The 26,237-nt window shown below is 36.6% G+C and overlaps 2 protein-coding genes across 4 annotated transcripts in view; both read right to left on the bottom strand.

The window, feature by feature from the left end:
- LOC105667332 (proton-coupled amino acid transporter-like protein pathetic) overlaps window positions 1-21,745 on the bottom strand; it is a 30,517-nt gene extending 8,772 nt beyond the window's left edge. The window contains exons 1-4 of one of the 3 annotated variants that reach the window (XM_012359065.2): window positions 21,702-21,745; window positions 21,488-21,529; window positions 13,161-13,271; window positions 2,551-2,636 (exon numbers count right to left, since the gene is read on the bottom strand). In XM_012359065.2, coding sequence (XP_012214488.1) covers window positions 2,551-2,636; window positions 13,161-13,214 — 140 coding nt within the window. In that variant the 5' untranslated portion in view covers window positions 13,215-13,271; window positions 21,488-21,529; window positions 21,702-21,745. Of the gene's footprint in view, window positions 1-2,550; window positions 2,637-3,280; window positions 3,782-13,160; window positions 13,272-21,487; window positions 21,530-21,701 lie in introns of those variants that run through there. The other 2 variants (XM_067350169.1, XM_012359064.2) reach the window with 2 other exon arrangements.
- Window positions 21,746-23,107: 1,362 nt separating this feature from the next.
- Ak2 (Adenylate kinase 2) lies at window positions 23,108-25,753 on the bottom strand. The gene is made up of 4 exons (XM_012359088.2): window positions 25,442-25,753; window positions 25,036-25,272; window positions 24,787-24,954; window positions 23,108-24,471 (listed from the first exon to the last, which is right to left on the bottom strand). Exons 1-4 carry the CDS (start codon window positions 25,544-25,546, stop codon window positions 24,235-24,237), a joined length of 747 nt encoding a protein of 248 aa, XP_012214511.1. The 5' UTR covers window positions 25,547-25,753; the 3' UTR covers window positions 23,108-24,234.
- Window positions 25,754-26,237: the final 484 nt, after the last annotated feature.

Genomic DNA, 26,237 nt, shown 5'->3' with positions numbered 1-26,237 from the left:
GTCACCGTCGTGTCGTCCGTCGTGTGAGTTTTGTCGAGCTAGGTGTCAAAAAAAACGTCGATCCGATAGTGCCGTATTTGTCTTATTTTTTTTTTCCTCTACGATTTTTCTCTAGTATTTTTTTTTGTTTGTTTTGTTTTTCGTTCTCTTTCATTATTCGCAGAGCACTTTCATAGAGCCCGAATCTATGCCCGGAGTTTATATGCTAGTCTGGAATCATATAAATGCACATATTATACAGTAAAGACAGATCCTTTATCCTCTGGGAACATATTCTGCCCTGCATACCGCATGACCTCTACACGAAGCATTCTCGATCAGCGACGGAGAAGAACCGCGATGATTCTCCCTCTGCTGTGCCTCCCCGCGGCAAAGACTTACGTTACTTGACGTCACAAATTATAAAGTATAAACACATGTAAAAACGATCACCACCAGATTGCGAACTGGCGATTAACCGGACGAAATAGATTTTCTTGTAGAACGATTTCTTATAGATAACGATCGATCGTTTCGCAACAACATCCGCTGTCGTTCAATGTATAATTTGACGGCTTCATCAAACATTTTATTAAACGAAATTGTCGAAAAAAAAAAAAAAAAAAAAATGAGCACGAAAGAGACCGCCGTAATTCAATTCGTCTGAATATTTAAGCATTTACTCAGCAAAAAACGTAGAATTTTATCATCGTAATAAAGCATCGTATTTGTTTGGCACTTCAAAATCGTAAATAAGTGAAAAATAATTCAAAGTATGAGTCGAGATAGAAATCGTTCCGTCCTTGGTAAGCAATTAACTGTGCAAATATAACTTATTCCGTTTAGCGGAATTAGAACAATGCGAATACCGTGAAGAATACAGGAAATCCAGGATAATGCATAAATGCATAAGCGCGAAGGTGTCAAAGATCAACCAACCACGTGAGCAATTCGCGCAAATTACTTGAAGGTCAGGAATGTTCGCACATGCAAAAAGATTATTGCGTCAACGGAAATTTTACGAGTGTTGGGTAAAACGGCAGCAGAGAGGAGTCTCATCTTAAGCGCAAAGGATCCCAAAGATTTCGTTGCCGCGCCGCTAAATCAATCAACGAGAAAAAGTCGATCGTCTGCGTGGTCCGATTTCATTTATATCTATTTACATCACTGTTTCTTGTTTTCATTTATTGCAGTTTGCATAAATGAGAAACCTTATTAATGGCGCACATTCGGGATAAAATTTTGTCGTGAATAAAAAATTACCGATAAGAAAAAATATATTTTTAAAAGAATATTTGCATTTTAAATGTAAATGTTAAATTCTCAATTGCTTACTTATTTTAGTCTGAAATATTTCCAAGTCGCTGGAGCACCAAAAATAACATTTAATTAAAACTCTTTATATTCATTATGACCTTTAATGGCCATTGACACTGCCACCTTGTGCTTAATATTGAAAGAGAAACTTTTCACTATCCGTTCGTTGTTTATTTATCGAGTCGAGTTACATAATTATTTACGAGATGTTGCTCGTGCTGATTAATCGTCACTTTTACTTGAAGAACAAAAAATAATGGAATTTTTTGTATCATTGATAAGATGAAAATAATGGAGTGAATTACAGATCGTAAATTCGGCGCTAGTTTCAATGCACAAAATGCAATTCGATTTTTGTAGGCCGTATATATCGATTTAGTGGACAGCCGTGTTAAATATTCCTCATTGCTACTTGTTTGCAAGCAGGTTAAAACTTTCGATTTTAATGTCAAGCTGCCTGGAAGAATATGCGAGAATGAGGCAAAATTGAAAAAGAAAAGGAACAGAATTTTCGTACAAGAAAATTCCTCGTTAAAATGAGCGCAAAGAGGGGGCGGGGGGAGGTAAAGAAGAACATTTTAGAATTTTTTACTCGGATAACGGATCCCGCCGACACTACGTCCCGAAGGTTGACGGGACGTAATATCGCGCATGTCCCAGATTAAATGGATATCCTGGTTCGCGCGGCATGTGAAGAATGGAAAATGACACAATAAGCAGGTACATATATATCCGTACGCACACAAACGAGCAACCTCGCACTCGTTCAAGATTCAGCAGACGGCCGTCAAGCATCCCTGGTGCCAACTACGCTACGAATTCTACGTCAGCGATCAGGCGGTATGCACGATTAGTGTGTGGTACTAACGATTAGAATAGTTTTAACGATTTAAAAAAAAAAAAAAAAAAAAAAAAAAAAAAAAAAAAAAAAAAAAAAAAACAGCAAAATAAAAACAAAAGGAGGAGTGAAAACAAAAGTAAGTGAATTAAAAATGAACGTAGTAATACAGTACAGCACAGAGAAATGTGAAAAGAATACACATATTAACGAGAATGTAAATGCACAATATATGATCCTCGGGTTTCTTTTTTCTCACTCACGTTTGCTTGAGCATTTTGGGGTTCTTTTTTTTTTTTTGGCAAAGAAAGCAATGGTGATGATTTGATCATGGTAGCAAGTGATAAACTCGTTCAACTTGAACCGCCGAACCGTTCATTCGCGTGGATTCACGTCGATGGAGTTTGCAAACTTACTTGACAAGCACCACGTCTGAGAGTTCTGTTTTCACGCCGTGCTTCTTCGGCTCGTATTCCGCTATCATCGGGCGCATTGGCGTTCTCTGCAACAGAAGTAAACCGGGAAATCTGATTATAAGCCAATTACCGCGCCGCGCGTACATCCGCGCGAACATAATGAGCCAAATAGTGCGCGCAAGACGATTAAGTGGAATCGAAATAAGCGCACGTCTGGCGAATGCGCCGACATTTTCGGATACGCCGAAACGTCAACGACCCGCTCCGTAATTCTCTCTTTCGGACAGATTGAGGTAGGTCAGCTGGGGATTATACATAGTCCGTCGTTTGATGCATCATGCGTCGCGCGTATAGATATAATACACGTATACGCACTGTTGTTTACCGACACGTTCGCCAGTTCAGCGATCAAGTTCGGGTTTTACAACCTGTTCACGAGCCGTGTCGACTACGCAATAATAATAAATCGGTAAATGACTTTTCACGCGCATCATAATTTTGTCATAGAGAAATTATTACCTCATTTCGCAACGTATATTATGTTAATAGTGATAATTTCTCGATCAATCGACAAATAGTTTTCAACGCACATTGTAATAATAAAGCGATAATGAATCGTTTGAAGTCTTGAAATTTTCCTTCGACCCGGCATTGAATTTCCTTTGCACCGTAATATCACAAAACCTTTCCTCGACTAGCCGGAGTTTTACCGCCACAATAATGTATTCACCCTAATGTGAGGACGATCATCCGCAGTAGCCGTCGCCGCCGACAGCGAGCTCATTTCCACGTCGTGGGCACTATCGGTGTTCCCCATTTTCGCTTTCGTGGAAGCTCTCCTTCACCCCTCGAATATGTCCCCGATATATACGGTTGTAAATGCCTGATGCGTGGACTTCGCCTGACTTGGATGCACGAGCGCCACTCGCACCATGTGTACGAACGATCGTCGCGTTATCAATATTTAGAGTTTACTTTGAGCCGCATCCACTGACCACTCGCTCTAATCAACCGACGCGGCGGGGTCGGAGTCCCTTTTTTGCAATGAATCTTTCACCGCGAATAATCGCGAAAGCATCACGTTTACGCCCGGATCGGCGCGTCCGCATTCGCACGATTATTTCGCGGCTCGGAGAGGCGCGCGACGAAGCGGAGACGAGGTGGTCTATCTTGAGACGCCCCGCCTATGGCGAGGTGTCCGGCGAGGCACGCGAAAATCGACGCCGACGCGATGTAAAACGGGCGTCGCGACGACGAGTGTCGACGAATGACGGCGGCCAGCGCGGATAAACTAAGCTGCGTGTCCTCGCTGTGCTCTGGATGTGCTATCCGCGTGCTATCCAGCCCGCTCGCTCTATGTACGGCGGCCGCGCGCGGCGCAGAAAAGCGCGACTATTGCTGCCAAATCTTTCGGCAACGTCCGCCGAGGACGGACTCTTTATATACCGAACGGCTACGAAAATAGGAAGAGCAAACGGACGCGCGGTCGCGTCTCACGTGAGCCGCGCGCCTCCACCGACCATCTGACCGCTAACTAGGTTTAACAGGATCTGATTAAACAACGTGACAGACGCACGCCGTCATCGCCCACCTCCTCGCGGTTTGGCTCGCGAATTAGAAGGTACGTGGTGCTATCGGCGATTATTTGATATTTCGCGAGAAACCGCGGAAAATTCGCCGATCGCGTTTGTGGCGCAACCCCGATGACGCCAAATACGACGAGAGCAATGTACAATACATCGAGCAAGACTTTATTTATATTGAGTATCATTTGTATCTAGATAGATGAACTGCTTGTTTGTTTAAATATAATTATTACTCTACTTTCGGTTATAAATTTTTGCACAAATTAATGCACATAGCGTGAAAATTTTAGTCTTAAATGTGGTGTAGAAGATAAGAGTAAATTTTCAATAAATATTTTCCGTGCGAATAAGTGCGACATAAATGTTGCATAGAAAAGTATTTAGCTTCAAGCAACTTCTACTGCCCATCATACGCTGCATATCTTTCCATGATTTATAATATATTATTTGCACCGAGTGGTGGAATTTAAATTCTTTTATATGCAAATTAAATCGTGCAGAAAGAAGTAACGAGTATTGCAAGCTCGAACTCTTTCACGCCTTTCCTCGCAGCTGTGCAACATTATTTTCATCGTGCTGTGAAACCGAGATATTTTTGAGATGCCGATACTCATGCGCTCCAAAAATAGATGCGTCCTCCTGCGTGCGGAAATCTCACGACAATCCTCGATATCTTGCGATTTTTCGCGTGCAAGAATCATTATGACGAATTAGACCGGCGAAGCGAACGCAAACGAAGCGTCGCTTGGAATACAATTGAAAACTTATACGTCGAAGTCTAAAAATGAATGCGAAATGTCAATGGTATCGCCGACACATACCATATCTATATCAATTTGAGCGACATGTTGAAATGTAAAAATATGCACCTTAGCACTCCGTCAAATATCAATATTTTTACGATGCCAAGCGAACGTCATTATTATGTAAGCAAATGTGTTCGTTGTGTCTGAGCCAGCTTGCAAAGCCCACACATAAATTCGGCCCGATCGAGAGGCATATGTCGTTGAAATTCCGTCAACCGCACGCATATGCGTGCGTTTTTATTCCCAGCGTTTATTTTCGGCACTAATGTCACGAAACGCAGCAGGGGACAATTGCGCGCTTCTCACTCATTATATCCTCCCCGTTACACCACATACGATCCAGACACCGTAAAACATCTCGCGCCAGCGTATCGCATCCAGTGCGCGCAAAGGACGCTCATTCCTTCGTTCTTTCCAATTGCACACCCTCGTCGGGCCGGGCAGCCTCGTGGACTGTTGGCACGAATTCGGCGTCTATTTCCATCACGGCGCCTCGGCGAAAACGAAGCGACGGTTAGGCGCTTCTCGCCGCGATCAAGTGGAATTTCTGTATCGCGCGGAAACTTTACCCCGCTGCTCTCTTTCCGAGAATTCAGCTTGGTCGAATTGGAATGGGATATTTGTGGATTGCAATATTACGTGCTGTAAATTCATTGTTGGCTAAATCGAATAATAATTATTGAAGCGATAAAGCAATATCTTCTATTTTAAATGATATATTAGTGCATTTGATAATTCGATTTTTTAGTAGCGCCGCGATTTCGTCTCGCGCAATCGACAAATATCGATAAGCATAAAAAAATGTAATTTGAAACACGATTTTGCGTTGAAAAACAAACGTATGATATATGGCACTAGAAAGAAAGAAAAAGATACAATATAATCATAAAGCAAAACAGTGTGTCAAAAAATAAAAGCGAGCTACTATATTTTTTTGCCACATGTCGGCCTTATAAGACGCTGTCATCACTGCAGTAGCGGATATTCTTACGGCTTCGACGCGGCACGTGAAGATCTGTTAATACACGAGATCTGGCCGTAGCCTTAATAACGCAATAAGCGGAAACCTCGGAAAGCAATCGCGGACGTAGGGTAGCGTAATCAGCGACGGGAAGAAGGAAGGGATAAAACGATATCGAAACGAGGGAGCCAAACGGCCAAGGCCTTGAAGGCTAATCGCGCACGGTCGTTGTGTCATTAGCGGTGGATTATATATGTGTATATACGTATGCTTGTGTGTGTGTGTGTGTGTGTGCAAATATCTACGTGAGATAACATGGGTGTTTCGTGACAGTTGTTAAATGTGCATTGATATTGAGTAATCGTGCAAATTGCCGCCTGCCAACGTATTATTTTTCCGGGTATTGTTTTGCGTGTTTATAGTAAGCTATTTCATATGTGTACACAAGCGATGAATTTTTGCGTCGTTCACCGACATCGAGATTATTTCGCGCAAAGGCTCGGCGCGGCTAAATTTGTACGATGCGATAAATGTTAAAAATTTTGGATGCGATATAAATCTCTGAAATGCTTTAAAATAAGAAATATTAATAAAAATGATGGTATTCGAGGATCCAAGGCCGAAGACGGATGAAAGTTCTTTTAAATTTTTTTATATTGTTAATTTGCAAATATTTCAGCCAAACTTTTGGCCATCTTCAAGATTTTGCTTAATAATATCGCTACGTCCTAAACTTGCTGACTGTTACATAGTCCTATTCTTTTTTATAACGAGATCGCTATTCATAAAACCGCTAAGACAGGATGCAAGATAACCAAGTGTCTTGTAAGATTGCTCTTTGACGATATTAATAAAACTTAATTTTACTTCATTTGTTACATTTAGAAAAGAATAAAAATTATTATTCAATAATTAATTTATTAATAATTTTGCTGCTTTAATTTTTGTTTCTCGTAATGTTGCAAATAACTATCCGGAATTCGCAACGTCGAGTAGATAAGAACAGCGGAACACGTTTAAAAAAATTGTTGCAAAAATAACATACGTCTATGCGATAAGCATCCGCTCTTGGAATTGCGGAAATTATTATCAATTGATGAAAAGATAGCGATAAGATATGTTGGTTGCTGTGACTCATGAGTATTCAAAAAGATATTTTTAATACAAAAACTGCGATAAAAATAAAAAATCACGACAAATCGCTATTTCTAAATAAAATACGATAAGCAAATATTGCACAATCGAAATAAGCTGAATTAATTTAATGTTAATTATATATGATATTAATTCACCAAATTAAAAAGCGATAAGATATGTCGACGCTGTGACGCGAGTAATGAGTACTCCAAGGTATTTTTAATATAAAAACTGCGATAAAAAAATCATGACAAATTGCTATTTCTAAATAAAACACGATAAGCAAATATTGCACAATCGAAATAAACTGAATTAATTTAATATTAATTCATAACATCATTTAATGTAAATGTTAGTTTTTTCTTGATCCAGTAAAAATATGCAGCGCACGAAATCGCACGAGACTGAGTTTAATAGATCTTTGCGTTCAGCGATTATAATAATGACTTCAGATGAATCGAACGCGACAGCGTGATCACCGTCGATATTGAGTCGTCATCATTAACGACGTAGCTGCCGTTAAATTAATGCGTAGGAAAAATTTAGCCGGTTCAATCGTCAATAAATGGTCGTGTCCAAATATAAACCTGTGCTAACGAGCGAGTCCCGAATCGTAAATCGGCGTAATGGGTTCTCTATTGGACGAAATTGCGGCGCATTAGAGGTCGCGGCTTTTGCGTTCCTTTCGGCACAAAGCATGTGACTTCAATGCCGCAATAACGGCGAATTGCGGGACCTGGTTTGAATGTGATTGCTACTATTCTCATGAGCCCGCCGTGTATCATCTGCATACTTTAATGCGAATCAGCAATAGTCGACGGCGGCGGCGGCGGCGAAATAACGAATTGACAAATCTGACCGTAACGTCACATCCTCATCTCGGCAAACGGTGTGTTACGTACGGCTGCACCCGCGTGGGAGTCTCGCACTATAGTTCCTGCTGCTGCCCGTGAATTATACGCATGTGTATTTTGCGACAGTGCTTCTCAAACTGGGCTGCGCGAGATAAGAGCTCAAATATACGTCAAACTCTTTGCAAAATTTCAAATTTTTCCCTTCGCGCATTTAAAATGTCCCGCCACATTCATTGCGATCGCGTGAAATATGACGTCAGAGACGAAAAATCATGAAATCTCACACTTTTGCGAAATAAATTGCGGCTTCTACGAGCCGCAATTTGTATTCAAGAGTATGGAGATTTGCGAAACCCGAAGATTTCCTTTTTGAGTCCGTTGAAATTACGCATTTAAAGTTCGTAGTCGTTAACAACCTTGACCTTCTTAATCTAGTTGCGTGGTTTGATCGAATCAAGACGCCGACGAGTCAGATTCGTCGCAATTATGCCTTGTCTGGAGGCAGCAAATTAGTGGCTGGAAGAGAATAATAGACGCCGAAGAGTTGAGCATTTTATACGTTCGAAATAATTCGCAGTAAGCTTTTTTCTTTCGGCTATTCTCCGATCTTTACACTACCATCATTTATGACTAATCTCAACTAGCAATCCTTATATAATCAATGTAAAAAAAGCCATGCGTACTTAGCTCTCTTACGAGTTTTTAAAACACGCGCGGTGAATGAAATCATCGCACAAGTTACAATTGTTGCTTTATATTTGTCTCAATAATTTTCTATAAATATGTGTTCTAAAAAATCGAGTGTTTCTTTTAATAACAGATTTTTTGCACAATTTGAATTCTATCTTTTCTTGACAATAATATTAAAGATTTTATTAAACTTCAAAATTAACTAAAGAAATTGAAAAATCTAATTTTATCATCCATTTGTTTCGTAGAAAATACTTTTAAAACATCGATTATAAACTCGGAAATTGATGTTTCGAAATCATTACGAAAATATTGACTTCAAATTGCCTAACAAATCTATTGTTAGAAAGATTAAATTTTTAGGACACCTTGTACAGTATCTTCAGACAACTTGCGTGACTTTTATTTCTTAGAGACCACTGAACCCTTCGACTCAGCAACTGAACACTCGCCTTGCGCTCACGTGTTATACCTTCTACACGTGCACTCACACGCGTGAAATTTTAATTGCCGCGAATGCAAAATGGATGAGTTCGTGTTACTCATGCGTGAATCACAATACTTCGAATTTCTATATAATACGCATTATATAATTTCCATTCAATGTATAGATTGTACTGAGATTACAAATAATTGTACAGAATATTCCAGTTGTATTCAATATCACTTATTGTCGACATAATTCAATCAAAATAATTTTACTTCGATGTAAATATCGAGATTTATCATTATATAATGATATTTTCTCATTATAGAATCATACAAATCTCATCCATTTAAGATAATTTAAGAGATCTGGTAACAAGATTTTGACATCATAAATATAAAAACGTATAAAAATATTTTAATACATTGTTACATATTCATATATCTCGATATGCATAAAGAAATATAATATCTGTAACAATTATGCTTACATCTTCCCGATTGATATTGTAAATAGCATTTAACAAATTGCGTTCGTTATAAATCATGTACACGTTGAAAGAAAAAGACTATTTCAAAAATAAAGATAAGAAGAACAAATAAAAAGAGTACGTTTCAAAAGAAAGTTGTAAAATAAATATATCAAACATATTAATATAAAATTGTTTGAAATATCGCAAGCGTGAATTCAATCGCGATTAATGTCCGAACAGATAACCTCGAGTTTTTTCTTCCATTACAACTCGTTATCGACGATATTTATACGTCTCTTGTGCACTCGAACGCGGTTGCCTTTACCGATGTCAGAACTAATTTATTATAATTTATTGCCATTCGCGAAAAATGCAAATTTACTTGGCCTGTGTCGGATTAGCTTCTGCAAACTAAGACCGCCTTGAACTTGCGCATTTGAAATTCAGATTGAGGATGAGAAAAGAAGATGCAGGACTGAGATTGCAGACTGAAATTTAGCTCAATCGCACAAGCGGAAGTTTGAGCACGTGTAGTCGATTTAATTGGCGGCGTGTTCCGTTAAGCTTCCCGCCAAAGAAAAAAAAAAGAACTATACTTAACGCGAGACTATGAGCCTCGTCCGTCAAGGTCGATATACGCCCAAAAGTGGCACGATATATTCTTGCGGGAGCGGAAACTAGCGGCGCCATGTTTATCCAGCCTTATAATCGCCTTTGAGGAAGAAGATGACGGAAAGGAAAATGGAAAAGAAGATGACGGCATCGCGCTGCCGTTCAAAGTATTCACGATCCGGCTAAAGCGGCTGAAGAGCACCGGATATACCAGACTCGCCGGCATAGTGGCGGGGGACGAAGAAGAGGATTAAAAAGAGGGGACGGTGAGGTACAGTGGGAGAGGGAGAACGGAAGGAAGAAGGGGAAACACGATAAGAGAGAGAAAGAGAGAAAAAAAGAGTAGCAGAAAGAAACAGAGAAAGATAGCAAGAGGAAAGGTGTTGGTTGAGGAAATTTCCATGACGTGGTTTGCGGTGTGACTTACCATAATCGTACTAGAACATTGTCGCGAGGCGATTGACCGAGCAGATCTAGACCAATATTATTTAAGACCATGCAATTTCGCAAAACTAGTTTCGATTACGAAACAAGGATACAACGATTTTCGGCCGGCGAACGTACGAAGGAGGGAACGCGGTCCGAATAAAAGGCCAATGAGACTTCGAGGAGAATCAGCGAACCATAGAAAGGCTTGCGTGCGATTTCTACGAAATCCTGTTGCCACAGAGAAATCTTCCGTCGCAAGTGGAATTCTCAACGCTCGGTCTAGATTTGCGGACAATTACTTGTTCGCGCCAGGAATGCAGTGGTGCATAAATTTTACTGCAATGGTTTATGCAAAAAATTTGCTATTTTTCTGCTAAGTTAAACCTTGAATAGAAAATTACCGATTACTGGCATTGTTTTTTCCGTAATTTTAATCTTCACTTTTACGAAATAAAGTCTCTGATTCAGCGTTGAATAAACTAAGAGCCAATGTACGAATTGCGAGATAGAATTGCGGATAAAAATGAGAAATATTCAGTAAAAGGTCCAACATTTCGAATTATATTAAAATCAATCTAGAAAAACAGTGAAGAAATAAAACTAATGTGTTACTCCGATTAATTGCCCGCAGTTCACGCGTAGAAATGAGAAATAGCTGCATATCCGTTCTTGGGTTAAATTTAACCCGCGAGACGACCGTCGTGCACACGGTTTGTTCACCGCATGGCATCGATCGCCGATACAAAGTCAACGCACGGCCAGTGAGTCTCGAGGAAAACCACCTTCGTCGTCAATCGATCGGGGTCACAGTAGAAACTAGAGGTCCGATCGGACGATAAATGAGTAACATTCGTTCACCCGTAAATCGAAGTGCATAAAATAGAAGAATATCGCGCTGTGTCAGTATTTTCGGTTCGATGACTGGCAATTATGTTAATGAGTTTCAATAATATTATATAATCATAAAACTCTTATTATCGCTTCGTTCAGAAAGAAATAAGTAATTACAATGTCGACGTAATCAGAAAAAGCCAAATATTATTGTATTTTAAATAGTTCCTCGTGTCACTCGAAGGTTAACCAAAAATACGCCTTTGTGGCCGACTTTCGCGGCCGTCGAAAACTGCTAAACTAAAAAAACCTTACTGCGCGGTAGAAAAGTTATCTTGTCCGATCGGAATGACCGTGCCTGAATGGGCGTGCGAGAGTCTGGGTATTTTGCCAATCTATACCATCGAATCGAACGCGAGTGATGGCATACGAAAATAAAATCAATATACTTCGATGAATATCGTGAAGAATTTACGAATTTGCGCTTATGACATCACGACGTATGAATTTATACCTGTTATCTTTCTTATGTTTAAACATTACTTGACATGACGTGTATATCATTTTATTTTCTCCAATTAATTGATTCTCTAATTGCTATCAAAATTAATAATGAATATTAGAAACTCATAAATATCAAAACAATCAACGTCGAGCATCTCTTTCCACATTTTCTAGTTCTTGAAATTAAAATTTTGTGTTGAGTAACGAAAGAGGAAGTAACGCGAGAACGAACATATATCAATAAGCTTCCTTGCAATTCGTCTAAATGCGCTCGACTAATTACGCAATTGTCATTCGTATGCAGAATGTACGCAACCGCACTCGGCGTTACAAACTGCGCGTATTCGTAATAAAATGCATTCCCCGCGTCGAATTCCGTTGTGACCTGCTCTTATCGGTTTTATGCGGCATTCAATTTAAGTTCTTTTAGTGGCACTTTAAGCAATGTACTTTGCTTCTTTCATCATCCTTTTTCTTGACCATCGTCTAGTTGCGTACAGTTACTTCGTCTTAAATGCAAAACGTGTACCGAAAGTATAATCGTAAATAGGTCGAATAGACTTTAATGCTGATATCGCGCGCGGCGATAGCCACGTGGCGATTGCGTGCACATTCGCATAAGAAAAGGTTATAAATATGTCAATGTTATAAATTATTTAAACAAATTCTTATCATATCATCCATAATTAGCAATTTAAATTCATGTTCTGCAGTGCCAAACATCGCACGTGATTTAATGAAGCTAGGTAAAGTTTTGACGCGAAAAAGGTCGTAGTGCAAAAAAAAACTATTTTTTTGAAAATTATTTCAAACAATTTCTAAATTATTTTAAATTTTCTTAATTGTTTCTTTTCATTTACATTATCTAGAGTAAGCGCAAAACTTTTCTTCCTTTTATACGCTATTTTTGCTATATAAAAATTTTTACAAATATAAAAAATTATTTAGAAATTATTATTACCCTGGTATCTCAAAAATTCTTTTTCAAAAAACAAGTCTTCAAAAATCCAGCTGTTTTTCAAAAGTTTTCGCTTGCGAAATAAATAACCCGGCGACACAAAATAAAGATATTGCAACACAAGTGTTTCACGCAGGCATGAATAATTTTATCTTGACATTTCAAGATTAATTCGCGAGATTCCCGCTTAATATAATATTACACAATAGTGCGTCATGAATTTGTATTGTATTCCGTCGTGTATCTCAAGTCAAATTCTTCATAACGTAAATTATAAATTGTAGAGTCTCGGCGTGTAATCGCGTACCAGTTACATATTGCATAGTAATGAAAGTACACTCACCTGAATCCTGCCCCCGTGCACCGGTACCCCGAGGCCTTTCGTACTGTGCGACATTCTTGACGAACTCGGCTCGTAGGGCTTGTTCGATCTGGCTGGTTGCCAAAAGACCAACTAATACGAAGTGTGCAAACAGACGTATATAAATATATATGTATTTATCGTTATATATTTATGTGTATATATAATTCCTTCTGTTCCGCGCGTGGCGTCCGGCGTCGGTGAGCAGGCGAGAAACGTGATCCGATCCGGCTAAATATTCACCGTCGACTAGCGTGATCGTCGCTATCAATAAAGTATCAGGTGCTTAATGCGCTCCCGTACGAGTATGCGCGCACGTGTACGTGTTCACACGAGTGGAAAAGTGACAATTGTGACAATTCGCGTTCGTGTACTTGCGTATACGCATACAGGGTTTTCAGTGTCGTGTCAGGCGGCTCTCCGTGCGCGCGAACTGGATAAAATCATGTAAGGGTTCGTCTCTCGGGCGAACGCGGTGTCACACTGATCTTTTCGTCCTTTTTTCGCGTCAACTTCCCTCCGTGTGTGCCGCGAGATAGATATTCGCTGCGTGGAAGTCGCCCCGCGGTGGGGGCAACCGGGACGTAGGATGGGGGCAGTTGAACGGCAGGTATAAAGAAGGGGGGAAGAATCGGAGCGGGTATAAGAATCGTCGAGGGATCGCTAAAAGAAAAGAAAAAAAAAAAAAAACAAGAGGGATCGAGAAAAATGCCCGGGGTTCCGTCACTTGTTATTAGGGTTGCGAGGCCGGCTGATGATTGATATCAATAGACTGAAAAAGGACGATTCCCGGTGCAAAAAAAGCAATCGTTTAAATTGAGGCCTCGGAGAAGTTCGAAATGTCAGATCAGCGACGCCGAAGACCCGCACGAGAATGACGCACGGTGCGCGAACGCGACACGGAAAGCCGCCTCGCGGTTTCTCCTCTCCCCACTCTCTCTCTCGAGGAAGAAGTGTACCCTCTTCGTCCCTTTTCGACGTCATCCCCTCCCCTAGGCGAGGACGCTTAGCAACCTTCCCCCCTGCCCGATTAGAACTCTGGAGAACGCTCCTCCTTGCGTTCAAGTCTCATCGAATTTCGCCGCACCCTCCCCAGATGTTTTAATAATTTTTAATGGGGCAAAAAACGGCCGAGAAACGGAAACCCGGCTTGTTTCGCAGTGAGAGATAATAGACGCGCAGTACGCGTCGCCTTATAATTACGAATGATGCGTTACGCAATCCATTATCTCTTAAAATTCGAGCCAATAAACGATCGACCGCATTTGCCAGTGGCGTTCTGCGGCAGAAAGCAAAAACGAGTTTTCTGCGGCGAAAAAAAAAAAAAACAAACTAGAGACCTAAGCAATTTTTGTGGCGGTAATCCGATATCGCGCGTTTACGATTTTGCTATGCATCTAATATCACAGGTAACACGAGACGCGCCTTTCGACTCTTCGTGCATTTTTGCATCGCATTGATGCTCCTCAAGCAGTCACCGCAGTCATATTAGATTATTACATCAAAAGCAAAATTTTCGTAAAAATGTTTTCTCGAGCTTGTACACACATACGCGTCAAAATAAATTAGCTTCTTTGCATACCATTCGCATTTAACCAGGATAACCAGATAAAATATATGCTAAAGATTTTTCACTAATTCATTTTTAATTAATGAATAACGAATAAAATTTACATGTATCCTACGCTTTCTACATTAAGTGGCATTCAATCAAGATTTACAACTTTCTATTAATTTACAAAAACGACGAGCTCTTGCCTCATACGTCTATTTTAACAAAATATGAACCATAATGTAAAAAAAATTATAATGCATAAAAAATTCATAAAACTTTTGATGTTATAATTTAATATGACAAAAGTGAGGGATCACAATAGACCAATAAGATCTATCTCTTTGTTTTTCAATATCAATAACATGATATTGAATATCGACGGTACAATGATCCCCATATCATCGATTTGAGACATGAAACTTAATATATATTCTGCTTATCACTTCGCTAATATGATACATTTCTCATCAGCTTGTGTCAAAGTATCCCTTCTTCGGTGGCAAATTACAATCTAACACGCTCTTACGGCCAAATCTCCGTATTCCTGATATCTCTGGATTTATTATTTTAATCCACGGCATCCTTGACCGATATACGTGCTACTTTTAAAAATAAATTATCTACATTGCACACGGGAATTTGTGTCGCAAAATATTTGTATTTGTCGCGGCCGTTGCATTATTCTGCATCGGCGCGTTCGCGTGGTGACGCGGACGAAAAAAACTAACATTTATCGTCCGATCTGTTTTGCAGCAATCAGTATTTTTCGCGAAACTGTCTTTATCAGCACTACGGACTTTGAAAATAATTGTTGCAAACTAGATTGCAGGATGCAAACATTATAGCATACAATGCTTTGTGTGCGCAAAATCATGCGGGAATCGTAAACACAATTAAAAATATAAACTTGTGTTCCTATCCTCAATATATCCGTCTGTCAAGGTCTGATTCTACTTAAATTTCACATTCGCGATTAAAGAGCAAAAATAGTTCGATCAATAATACACAATCTATTGGCACAATCTGAAACAATCTGAAATAACATGCGATTGTTATTGCAATCGATCTGCTCGGTCGCCAACAGCGACGGAGACGCTACTTCCAACAGCGATATTCACACAAAACAGGTGTACATTGCAAAATATATTCAAAAAGGTTACAGAAAATGTTGCAATACGTTTGTTTTTTTTTCCAGATGAATTTTGTTCGAGAAAAATAGTATTTTACGTGCGCGTTACATGTATTTAGTGTTTCAGGTTTTATAGTAATGTAACTCTTCAAAGCGAAAAATGGTTTGAGAACAGGAAGTAATAAGTAAAACTTTTTCGACAAAAACAAAGTCGCAGCAAATATATAGTTATAACGTAAAATTTGAGAACGGTTGTAACATGTTACTCGATCTGACCGAATCTGGCTGGCATTGTGACAGGCCGAAACTACTTTTTCAAACGTCGGTGAGGGCAAAATTTCACGAAGTTTCGTCACGAATTGTACGGGTGGTCTAAGATATGCGTATGTATTCGTAACAATGCCGATAGCGGAAGTGAGATTTAGATTAAGCGATGATGAGTGCGAAAACAACTGCACGTGGACTTAATTTCAACACACTGTAATAATAATCATTTAAAAGGACTGAAATCTCGAGTTTTGTCTTTTGGTTTCGACAGTGTTCTAAAACAAAGAACGTGTAAAATTTTTTTTAATAAAATTTTATAGTAAATTTATAGTTCATAACTTTATAGTAAAATATATTGCAAAAATATTGCAGTGAAAATGTTCGAAAAGTAATCAAAAATAATTATAGAAAACGTCGAGTGACTCCGCGCAACCGTTTCAATTAAGATGCACGCAAAAGTTCTCAGGTTTTCAGATTAACAAATACGTACAAGAACATAGCAATAAATAAAAATACCATTAATTGTTCGAGCAAAGTGATTGTCAGATAAAAAACAGAGCAACCATCTGTCCGATGGAAAATGTTCATGGAAAATAAAGAATTACAAAGACTGTCGTAATCAGACTCTTTGAGAAATTTCACATGTCCGACACTGACACATGTCAGTGTTTCGTTACGAATTGCGTCATAAATCGTAGTCCTTGTCGGCAGATATAGAGTAACAAACGTCGCAGGACTATGCATAAGTTATGCATATTGCCGATAGTATAGTTGGTTGTTCTCTTTCATCTTTTTCTCAATCGCATCGAGTATGAATGCTCGTTCAAAAAAACGACAAATGCATTACCATACATGCGTTCGCCTTGAAGAACGTCGGTTATATGGCATCTACCAATGAAAATAACTTTGCTTCGATTTGTTTTCCTCTTTTGAACCTTGAATTCTTGAAAAAGCATTGCGTCGTTTCATGCATTTTTATTTGCGAAGCGGAATATGCAAATTCTGGTCTCCAAATGTTTGCTAAAGTTTAAACAGTTATGTTTTAAATTTGTATTATTAATTAACTTCGTCGATAAAATTTAAATAAATTCATTAATTTTATCTCTCGATATTTATTTTTAATAAAACGTCGATGTCTAAAAAAGAGAATTGAAAAACTTCTCTTAAACATAAAATATATATTTAAATTATATACATTAATCAATAAAATTACTTGAAAACTATGCGCATAATTTTATTCGACAAAGTATGAAAAAAAATTATGATATACATGTATTTTTTAATAGCATTCAGCAGAAGATAACACGCACATTTCTGTTCAAACTTGTTCTCACATGTAGCGAAAAATCCAGATGACTCTAGCTCGCGCGTATTTACGTTGCCCCTCAAACTGTAATATGAATCTTTATATTTTTCCGTGTAGTCCCTAAATATCAAGTTTAGGCATACGCAAATATTTACACAAATAATTGTAACTGTAATAATTGTAATTGTTGTTATGCGTGCGTTAGGATTTTCGTCATCTCATCTACGGTAAAATCTATTTAAAAAAAAGGTCTGTATGTTGTCAAAACTTGTAGTTTCTTAAAGAAATATACGATCATATTAATGTGCTATAATAGAGTAATGCAAAGAAATATAAAGTATACGCGCGAATATTTATTGTAATGCTTAAGTACACACACGTGCAGGTGTGTACATAAATTTGACGAGAATACGTCTAACACCAGCCAGCAGCCGACAAGGTCCTATAAGTCTTCTTATACCGAGAAGGCCAGACGGGACCCCTTCGAACCTTCCAGTACAATCCATTTCAAAAGCTATTCATTTCAAAAACTAATCCCGCTAAATATGAATGCGTTGCGTTATTGTAAATAAATCGCAAGAGATTTCGACCAAAATCTGTCTTAGAAAAAAACCGTTCAAGAAAAAAAAGTCGATTTTCTCGCAATCCTTAAATCTTCAAGATATTCTTTTTTATCAATCTTATTTACATCGAAATATAAATTAATCCTTATTAACATTAACTTCTGGAGATTTTAATTAAAGATAAATTTATTAATAATATTGAAGGATAAATAACCAACGTTTCATAAAAAAAACCTAGAACGCACATCAATTTTAACCGTCATTAATCCGAAAGTATCCGTAAGCCGGTTATTCTGTTAACAGACACACGATACACATAACACTTCTCCATTTTTCCTTATTCTTTTCAATTTCGCGTTTTCGCTGTTCTTTGTATTTTCTCTTTGTATGATTTACAATAAAGAGACGCACATATAGACGCACGTTATTCTGGTCGAACATCTTTGCTCGCAGGTCAGCCATATTCATAGGTCAGCCTTATTCATAGGTCAAAATGGTATAAATATGTGTTTACACATTTACGTAATTCCTAGAAACACGGATTGTACATATGTATGGTGTAAGTTACACAAATTGTAAGGAAAGAACAAACGAAAAAAAAGCAAAGGAAAGGAAACAAAGAATGACACTTCAAAAAGTATCTACTTTTGTCGTAAATATTCTCATTTCTTTTTTTTTTGTCGGTCTCTAAACGGTGTACGATCTTTCAACGCGTACGGTTTTGCATTACCGCCGACAAGAGGTAATGCACAGCGTGACGACGCGGCGGAAAACGGCGAGATTAGCGACGGCGCTATCGGATCTGGGCAAGAATGTAAAATGAGCTTTATCTCGCCCTCCCACAGATTCTGTTGGTAAGTAAGGTGAGTAAGCTGAAAAACGATTGCGAGAAGTTGGTGCCATTGTAACTTTCCATCATCGTGAACCACACTGGTAATCCTTGTCCTTAGCATCCCGTAACGTTTAGCGTTCGACTTCACGTCTCGTTTGTCTCTGTACTTCTCTGCTCGAGCATCTCACTGATAATGCACGACTCGTGTTTGCATACGTCATAATATGTAACATTTGATAACGTCGAAATCGATACGATTGCAATATGTACGAAAGAAAGAGAAAAATTGAACAATGCGCGCGTGCGTGACGAAGAGAAAGAAAATATCTCTGTTATTGTACTTGAAATGATAATTTTACGAATAAGCCTGTGTTTTGTCATGAAGAGATAAGAATTTTAAGAGAGATAAGATTTTTTTATGTTCATTGTACAAGTTATCTTATTACGAGTAACGCTATTTTAGCAACATTTTTCTTCAATGTTTCACGCGAGATATCTTTACCGCAAAATAATGGCAGTTCCTATATTTCGAACTTCCTCCTTCTCGTCGCTAAATTTATCGCAATATTTAAATTATCCGACAGACATTCACGTTCACGCTCTACAGATTTTTGCAGACACGCGCGGAAATCGTCGCGTCACTCATTTATCATAAATCACTTGCGTAATAAGGAAAATTGCGGTCACTGGAGTGTGTGAAATACTCGCTAGTCATTTTATCGCACTCTTTCAATTTCCATTTATATTGCATTATAATTGGCAATCTGTTTGCAGTCTGCCTTGTCTTCTTGCATGAAAATTTTCCTTATCTTTTTTCAATGTGTAGCAAGTAATTACTTTTATTCTCACCAAAATTTATGACCACAGTAATAATCGAAACGATCGTATACACGTTTACATGAGTTTCATTCAGTACATAAACTTTATCTATTGTATGTAAATTATATGTATATGTTGTAATTCTTAATTTTTTTATTTCTAAAAATAAAAATAGTGTGCTGATCTTCCAGATCGACATTAGGAATTAAACATTAAAAAATTGCAACAATACAATTACAACGAAGCTGTTAAATTTTGAAAAATTATTTTCTCAATATTACTGTAACAAATATTACAACAACTGTTGGATGTTACTGCAATATAACTTACTAAATCGTAATTAATTAATTATGCACAACTAAATCACATACTTTTGTTTTAAACTAGACAAATTTTACATGTGCGATATAGCGTGATACTTAATCGTGTCTTCATTCATGTCTTTCTTTTTTTACATTTTACACTCTATTTTGTACATATATCTTGAAATTTGTTTCACAAAAATTGACGAATTTCTCTTTTTTGCGACTTTATGCGACCCAGGATATCACGCGACACTTAGCTCGACCGCAATCTGGTTTTTAGGCGCGGCGGCTACGAGAAGCATCTCTTCTACCAATAGCTATCTACAAGACGGCGGCAACCGACTGTGGAAATTTCCATTCAGTTGGCATGCCGTACGTACGGTGCGATTGTACAGTCCACCATAAAAGCGGATGCTTTCTTATTTCCTCATTTTAAAAGAACCATCAGTATGGCGTTCTCTATTGGGTTTAAGACCAAATTTTCCATGCCAAAATTTATAGGTACTTTTCTAATTTCCCTATTTATAATATTAAAGGATTTTTTTTCAAATATATCAACTTATACTATTCTCCATAAGATAATATTACGCAAAATGCAAATATGTTATATAATAAAATAAATTGTATCACAAAGCATCAAAGCTTATATAAAGCAAATAATAATTCTTAATTCACGAAAAATGTTTTGGACGCTTTTCTATTCTTCTTTTTATCGTATTGAAAAAATTTTGTGAATGTAATGTACACATACCATAATTATTACATGAAAAACATTTTATCTATAGTATCAATTGTATAAATTTTTTATCAATAAAGAGTGACATTGCTGTTAAGTTGTATCAAGTACACAGCATATACTTTTTATATTTAGTGAATTATTGCTATGAATAATGAACGAGACTTCACACATTTACTGTGTATCAACCAGAATAGTATCAAATACTGATTGGATTAACAATTTTGATCTGTAAATTGACCCTATGCATCTGTAAATTTATAAAGTCATACTAACAATTGAACAAATAATTCGATATTGTAAAAAAACATGTTATTAAAAAAATAGAGGTGCACTTTATAAACATAAAAAAATATTCAATTTATATATATTATATTATATTAATTTTTATGGATACTTCTTCTGTCTTTCCAGTAATAAAAAAAAATTTGTCGCGAAATTTCCGATGATAAAAGTAAATTTAGTTAAGAATTTAATGCATCGTCTTTTTTAGGACTCAATCCACATGGTGCATTACGTCAGAGAGAAACCTAAGAGTGGCAATCATAACGTTTCTTATGACATTGTTTAATGACTTTTTCCTGTATCGCTCTCTACATCACTTTCAGACTTTGAATTACATGCTGACAACCACTGCTGGTAAATGACACAGCTGTTTGGTGCATGTTGGTGTTTTTCAAATATATATAACTTATAAAAATAACGGCATATAAAGAGTAATATTGGCAAATAAAAACCAATAAATGATATCAATGTTTTGTGTAATTTATGTAAATACAATGAATCAATACACTCACCGATTGTTGTATCCCAACAATAAAGTGCGTCTTCAATTGTACCTGAAGAAATTAATATATATTTAATTACTAATCATTATTATTATGTTAACATCATACATAAATTACTATACATTTCATATATTTGCTGATTATGTATTATATTTATTTCCATTTAAATTTAAACACAATTGTACAAGATAAATTTAAATAATAAACAAATAATTATACTCACCGGCTAGTACTGCAATATTGTAGTTTGTTGTGTTCATTGTGGATTCTGTTTTTGATTTCTTCACGTTTTCCTAGAAGCAATAAAAATCAAAAACTTCATTTAATTATGTGCACTATCAAACAAACAAGCAAAAATCAAGCTGCATATTACATTTATGGAAAAATCATAAATTTATGTGCATAAAATATTATATATAAATCAATATTATTCAAAAAAAGTTAAAACAAACGACGATTACAATTTGATGTATTATACTATGGCTGCGTTCGCTTTAGACGCTCACGCGCTGAAAGCATCAGTCTATCTTTCTTTGACATATAATGAGCAAGAAAGATAGACTGATGCTTTCAGCGCGTGAGCGTCCAAAGCGAACGCAGCCTATATATACTGCTCTGCGTGTGCAACAACAATTATGTTTTACTTAATTTTTACTTCAAAGACCTGAATTACAACTAATAAGAAGTATATCGCGTTTGATCTGAGCGAATACAATCTATACTCACCGAAATCATAACCTGTTGCCGCTTGATTTTCAGACAATCGAAATGTTGCTAATATCGAATATTTATGGTAAATAATATGTTTCAACAATCGTCCGTCACTTCAATCGACACTTGCGATAAAAATTCGCACTTATTTCGCACTTTTAATACAAATAATATACGTAATTAATCGCAAAGTATTCGCGCACTGTTTTCCGCATCGATCGTCATAAAAAGAAGACGATCGGAATATGGCGCGCATAGTATCGCTGCAATCAAATTTCGATATATCGACAGTATCTTCGGTACAATGCGCGCCCGCAAACGTTTCGTGTAACTAACTTCATCGAACTGACCGCGGATTGAACATGCATAAAACGATAATTTTGCTTCACTCGATTTAATTTCGACGACTTCGACATATTTAATAAAAAATACACTAAGCTTCAATTCTCTTGCGCAAACATAAGCATAATTTCCACGTACCTACGATATCAATATCTGTATTCATCGAGATTTGTAACCTGTTTCAATTCACGGTGTAGCGATCGACGCGCCGTAGATTATGAACATACGCGTTAAATAATATTCTTGGTAATTTTTAGTCACTTCAATCAGTAATTTTAACAGAAATCCATATTTATTATACACTCGCATACTTTTGATATGGACACGCAATTAATCGCAAGTGTTCCTACTTTTCAACACGACGTAATAAAAGAACTGCCGGAAGTGGCGCGAGTTTCCATTCGATTTCAATATATCGATATCTTTGACATTGGCGCGCGAAATTTAAATCGTCTTATCTTTACGCTAAACCGTTAAAAACGTAGAATATCAATCATTTTATCCATTTTCTGTATTTTATTCGTTGCATAATAAATACGGATTTTTATCGGAAGTATTAATTAAAGTGACAAACAATTTTACATGTGATTTATGCTTTTATTTAAGTTCGTGTTTTTCTCTCTAAAAATATTGAAATTTTAGGTTTTATGTGTCATATATTGTTTATATATATTGAATACTAGAATATATGTATATTTTTTTCTTTTATGTAAAATAGACTCTGATTTATGATTGCTCTATTCGTATTTTCGTAAACTGTCTTTGAATATTATATAATGTTATTATTGGCATGTTAAGCATGTCACTAATTTTATGTACTTATACTGTTAAACTGCATTCTCGACGATTTCAGATAAATAGAGAAATGTGAGAAATACAATCATTATATAATCTTGTAATTCTACATTTAAACTCCACATTTAATGTTAAATGTGTGTGGCAGATACTACTATTCTCAGTACAAGAATTATAATTAATTTGAGATTTATCTCGTAATAATTATAACACATTGTCAAATATAAAATAAAAAATACAAATATTTTTAATTTTGCATCCAATCTTCATGAAAAACATAAATCAGAATAAACATTTGGAATTAAATGCAAAGCATGAGCACAAATCATGGTCTAAGAGCGATATAATGCTGAAAATGTGCGCATATGTGAATGATAAAAAAAACACTGCAATTTTACATGTATTTTAGATTCATTAAATTTGCCAAAAAAGAAAATAAAATTGAATCAAGATACGTCTCTTATCAAGCAAAGTCTCTTGATAATGTCCAGTTAGATATAAACAATACTGTATAAAAAAATATAACAGTAATAACAAAGTTGAATACTTTTCGCGTGGTTATGTACAATATGTGTTAGTTTCTTTTACTAACGCTAATATATAATCAGCGTTACATGTACATTGTGTAGTCTTATCTCCTCAACATATTCATCAATTGTGTGCATTAGATCCTTAGTGGCTCTTCGGATCTTTCTAAAAAATATTATATACCTACAATGTATATCGCTTAAAACGATCTTTGTAAATGTGACGTTCATATTATTGAATTTCAAAATACAGATTGCTCTCAATCAATGTAAGCGTTACATAATTGAACTGTTATTACAAAATTAATGAACTTCTACAATTTTTTCTTTTAAAAAAAAATTATAAAAAAAAGAATGTTTGAGAAAGTATTTCTAAATTTTTTAGAAAAATCCTGAAAAAATGCTAAAAAAGCTCTTCTTTTTAGTAGCAGTCAGAAAAATTTGATCAATGTTCTTGAAAACTTTGTCAGCAGACTGGGCTGCATTAACATAATAATGAATTCCTTGTAAAGCGTAATAATCAACTAACGGTGCAGTCTGTGTATGATATGTTGCTAATCGTTTCTTCAGAGCTTCTTCATTATCATCAGATCTCTTGATTAAAGGTTCTCCAGTAATCTGTCAACAAAGATTTAGACTTTTTTTTATCTCAAATTGGAATTGAACAGAATAATTTATTCTGTTATATAACCGTGTATATTTTTGCATACAATAGAATTGTCACTGTTGTTATACAATAGAATTGTCACTATGCTTCGTTTCTGGTTAAAACATTATCACAATCATACAATTGTGTCAGTCTCCAAATTTATTTTTTTATTTCTTAGTGCGTACAATCAACTTATTCTGAGCAATCGTATAAAATTTTTTTTCTAAACTTTTTACGTCATAACAAAAGTTTTTTCCTTACTCTAAGATGTTTTTAATACTTACATCATCCTTCATTGGAACCTTGGGAGGAGCAAACTCCTCGTGATAAGATCTACCACTGCTAGGATGTATTAATCTGCCCGTAATTCTTCTGATTAACAACTTGTCTTCAATTCCAAACTCAATGACAGCATCAAGCTTCGTCTTCCTCTTGCAAAGCATTTCATCAAGCTGGGCAGAAAAGATTCATAAGCTACAAAGATTCAAGGCCTTTGTTACATCATAGAAACTTGTAATTGTTTTCTAACTTACTTTCTCTGCTTGAGGAACACTCCTAGGAAAACCATCTAACAAGAAGCCGCGTTTACACTCCGGTTTGTCCAAATTGCTTTCAATCATACTAACTACCAAGTCATCGCTGACTAATTTACCCTCATCCATTATTTTCTTGATCTCAGTTCCTAGGGCAGAACCAGAGCTGACCTCAGCTCTTAGCATATCGCCCGTAGACAAATGACACACACAATATCTATCTTTGAATAATGGAGCCTGAAAAAAATGCCATTCAATTTTGTTAGTTGTACCAAATAACATAATCATTTTATCATAACAATTTCATTTCATTGTGCACAATTATTATTTTTACTTAATCAATCAAGTCACCTGAAAGCTCGAAGAAAATAGTACATTTTTAAAAATAGCAGTATAAAATATATACCTGAGTGCCCTTGCCACTACCGGGTGGTCCTAATAAAACGGCATTAACTCCACTTGACGGTGTTTCCAGGTTCTCCTTCGGCACTGCTTGTGCTTGCGGCGACATATTTATGATGTTTTGTTACCGAAGAGAATGAAAATTTATGAGTTACTGTGAAAATTAACAGTGTCCTCGTTCACCAGTTAGTACCAAGGTCACGTCAGGTCACGTAGGACTATGTCACCACGAAAAATAACCGTATGCGACAGACCTCTGGAACATCCTCTCGAAGCGCACTGATGTACGTGAATAAATTTGCGATCGGCACATTTGGCCTTTGACCGAATCGCGGCTTACCTCATCTATTGACGGCCTTGAGAAGTAACTTAAGCGTGTCACCCGCTTGGTTTGAAATACCGCGGGAAATTTCGCGCACATGTATAAATTATATATATATTTTAATATTGCTCTATATACTTTCTATAACGCTGTAACATCACATTCATATGACTAAAAATCAAATATCATAACAAGTATTTTATGATTATATTATATATAAAATTAAAATCAATTTACTGATTGACTTAAAAAATTGTTTCAATACATGCAAATTTTAATTCAAATATTCAATTCAAATAAAACAATTAACCAACAATAACAAAATTAGCATTACACGGATTCCTTTTAAAACAATATGACAAGATGCACAATTCGCGACGCTTCAAACACATTCTTTTCTTATGAATTTAACTTTGCGGAAAATATTGCAACACCTCTTAAAATAATTTTTGCAAAGAAAAGTTGATTCCAAAATATT

This window comes from Linepithema humile, chromosome 1 (assembly GCF_040581485.1).
Source record: "Linepithema humile isolate Giens D197 chromosome 1, Lhum_UNIL_v1.0, whole genome shotgun sequence".
In the NCBI taxonomy this organism is placed as follows: Eukaryota; Metazoa; Arthropoda; class Insecta; order Hymenoptera; family Formicidae; genus Linepithema; species Linepithema humile.
The sequence above is the reverse complement of the archived record's forward strand: the minus strand, read 5'-3'. Positions and strand labels throughout refer to the sequence as shown.

Bases quoted from the DNA above. Each gene is read 5' to 3' on its own strand.
- Ak2 (XM_012359088.2), bottom strand. From the start codon at position 25,546: ATGTCGCCGCAAGCACAAGCAGTGCCGAAGGAGAACCTGGAAACACCG. The intron at 25,273-25,441 runs GTATATATTTTA...CATTTTTTTCAG, and splicing joins GTAGTGGCAAGGGCACTCAG to GCTCCATTATTCAAAGATAG. The intron at 24,472-24,786 runs GTAAGTATTAAA...CTTTGTTGACAG, and splicing joins AGGTTCCAATGAAGGATGAT to ATTACTGGAGAACCTTTAAT.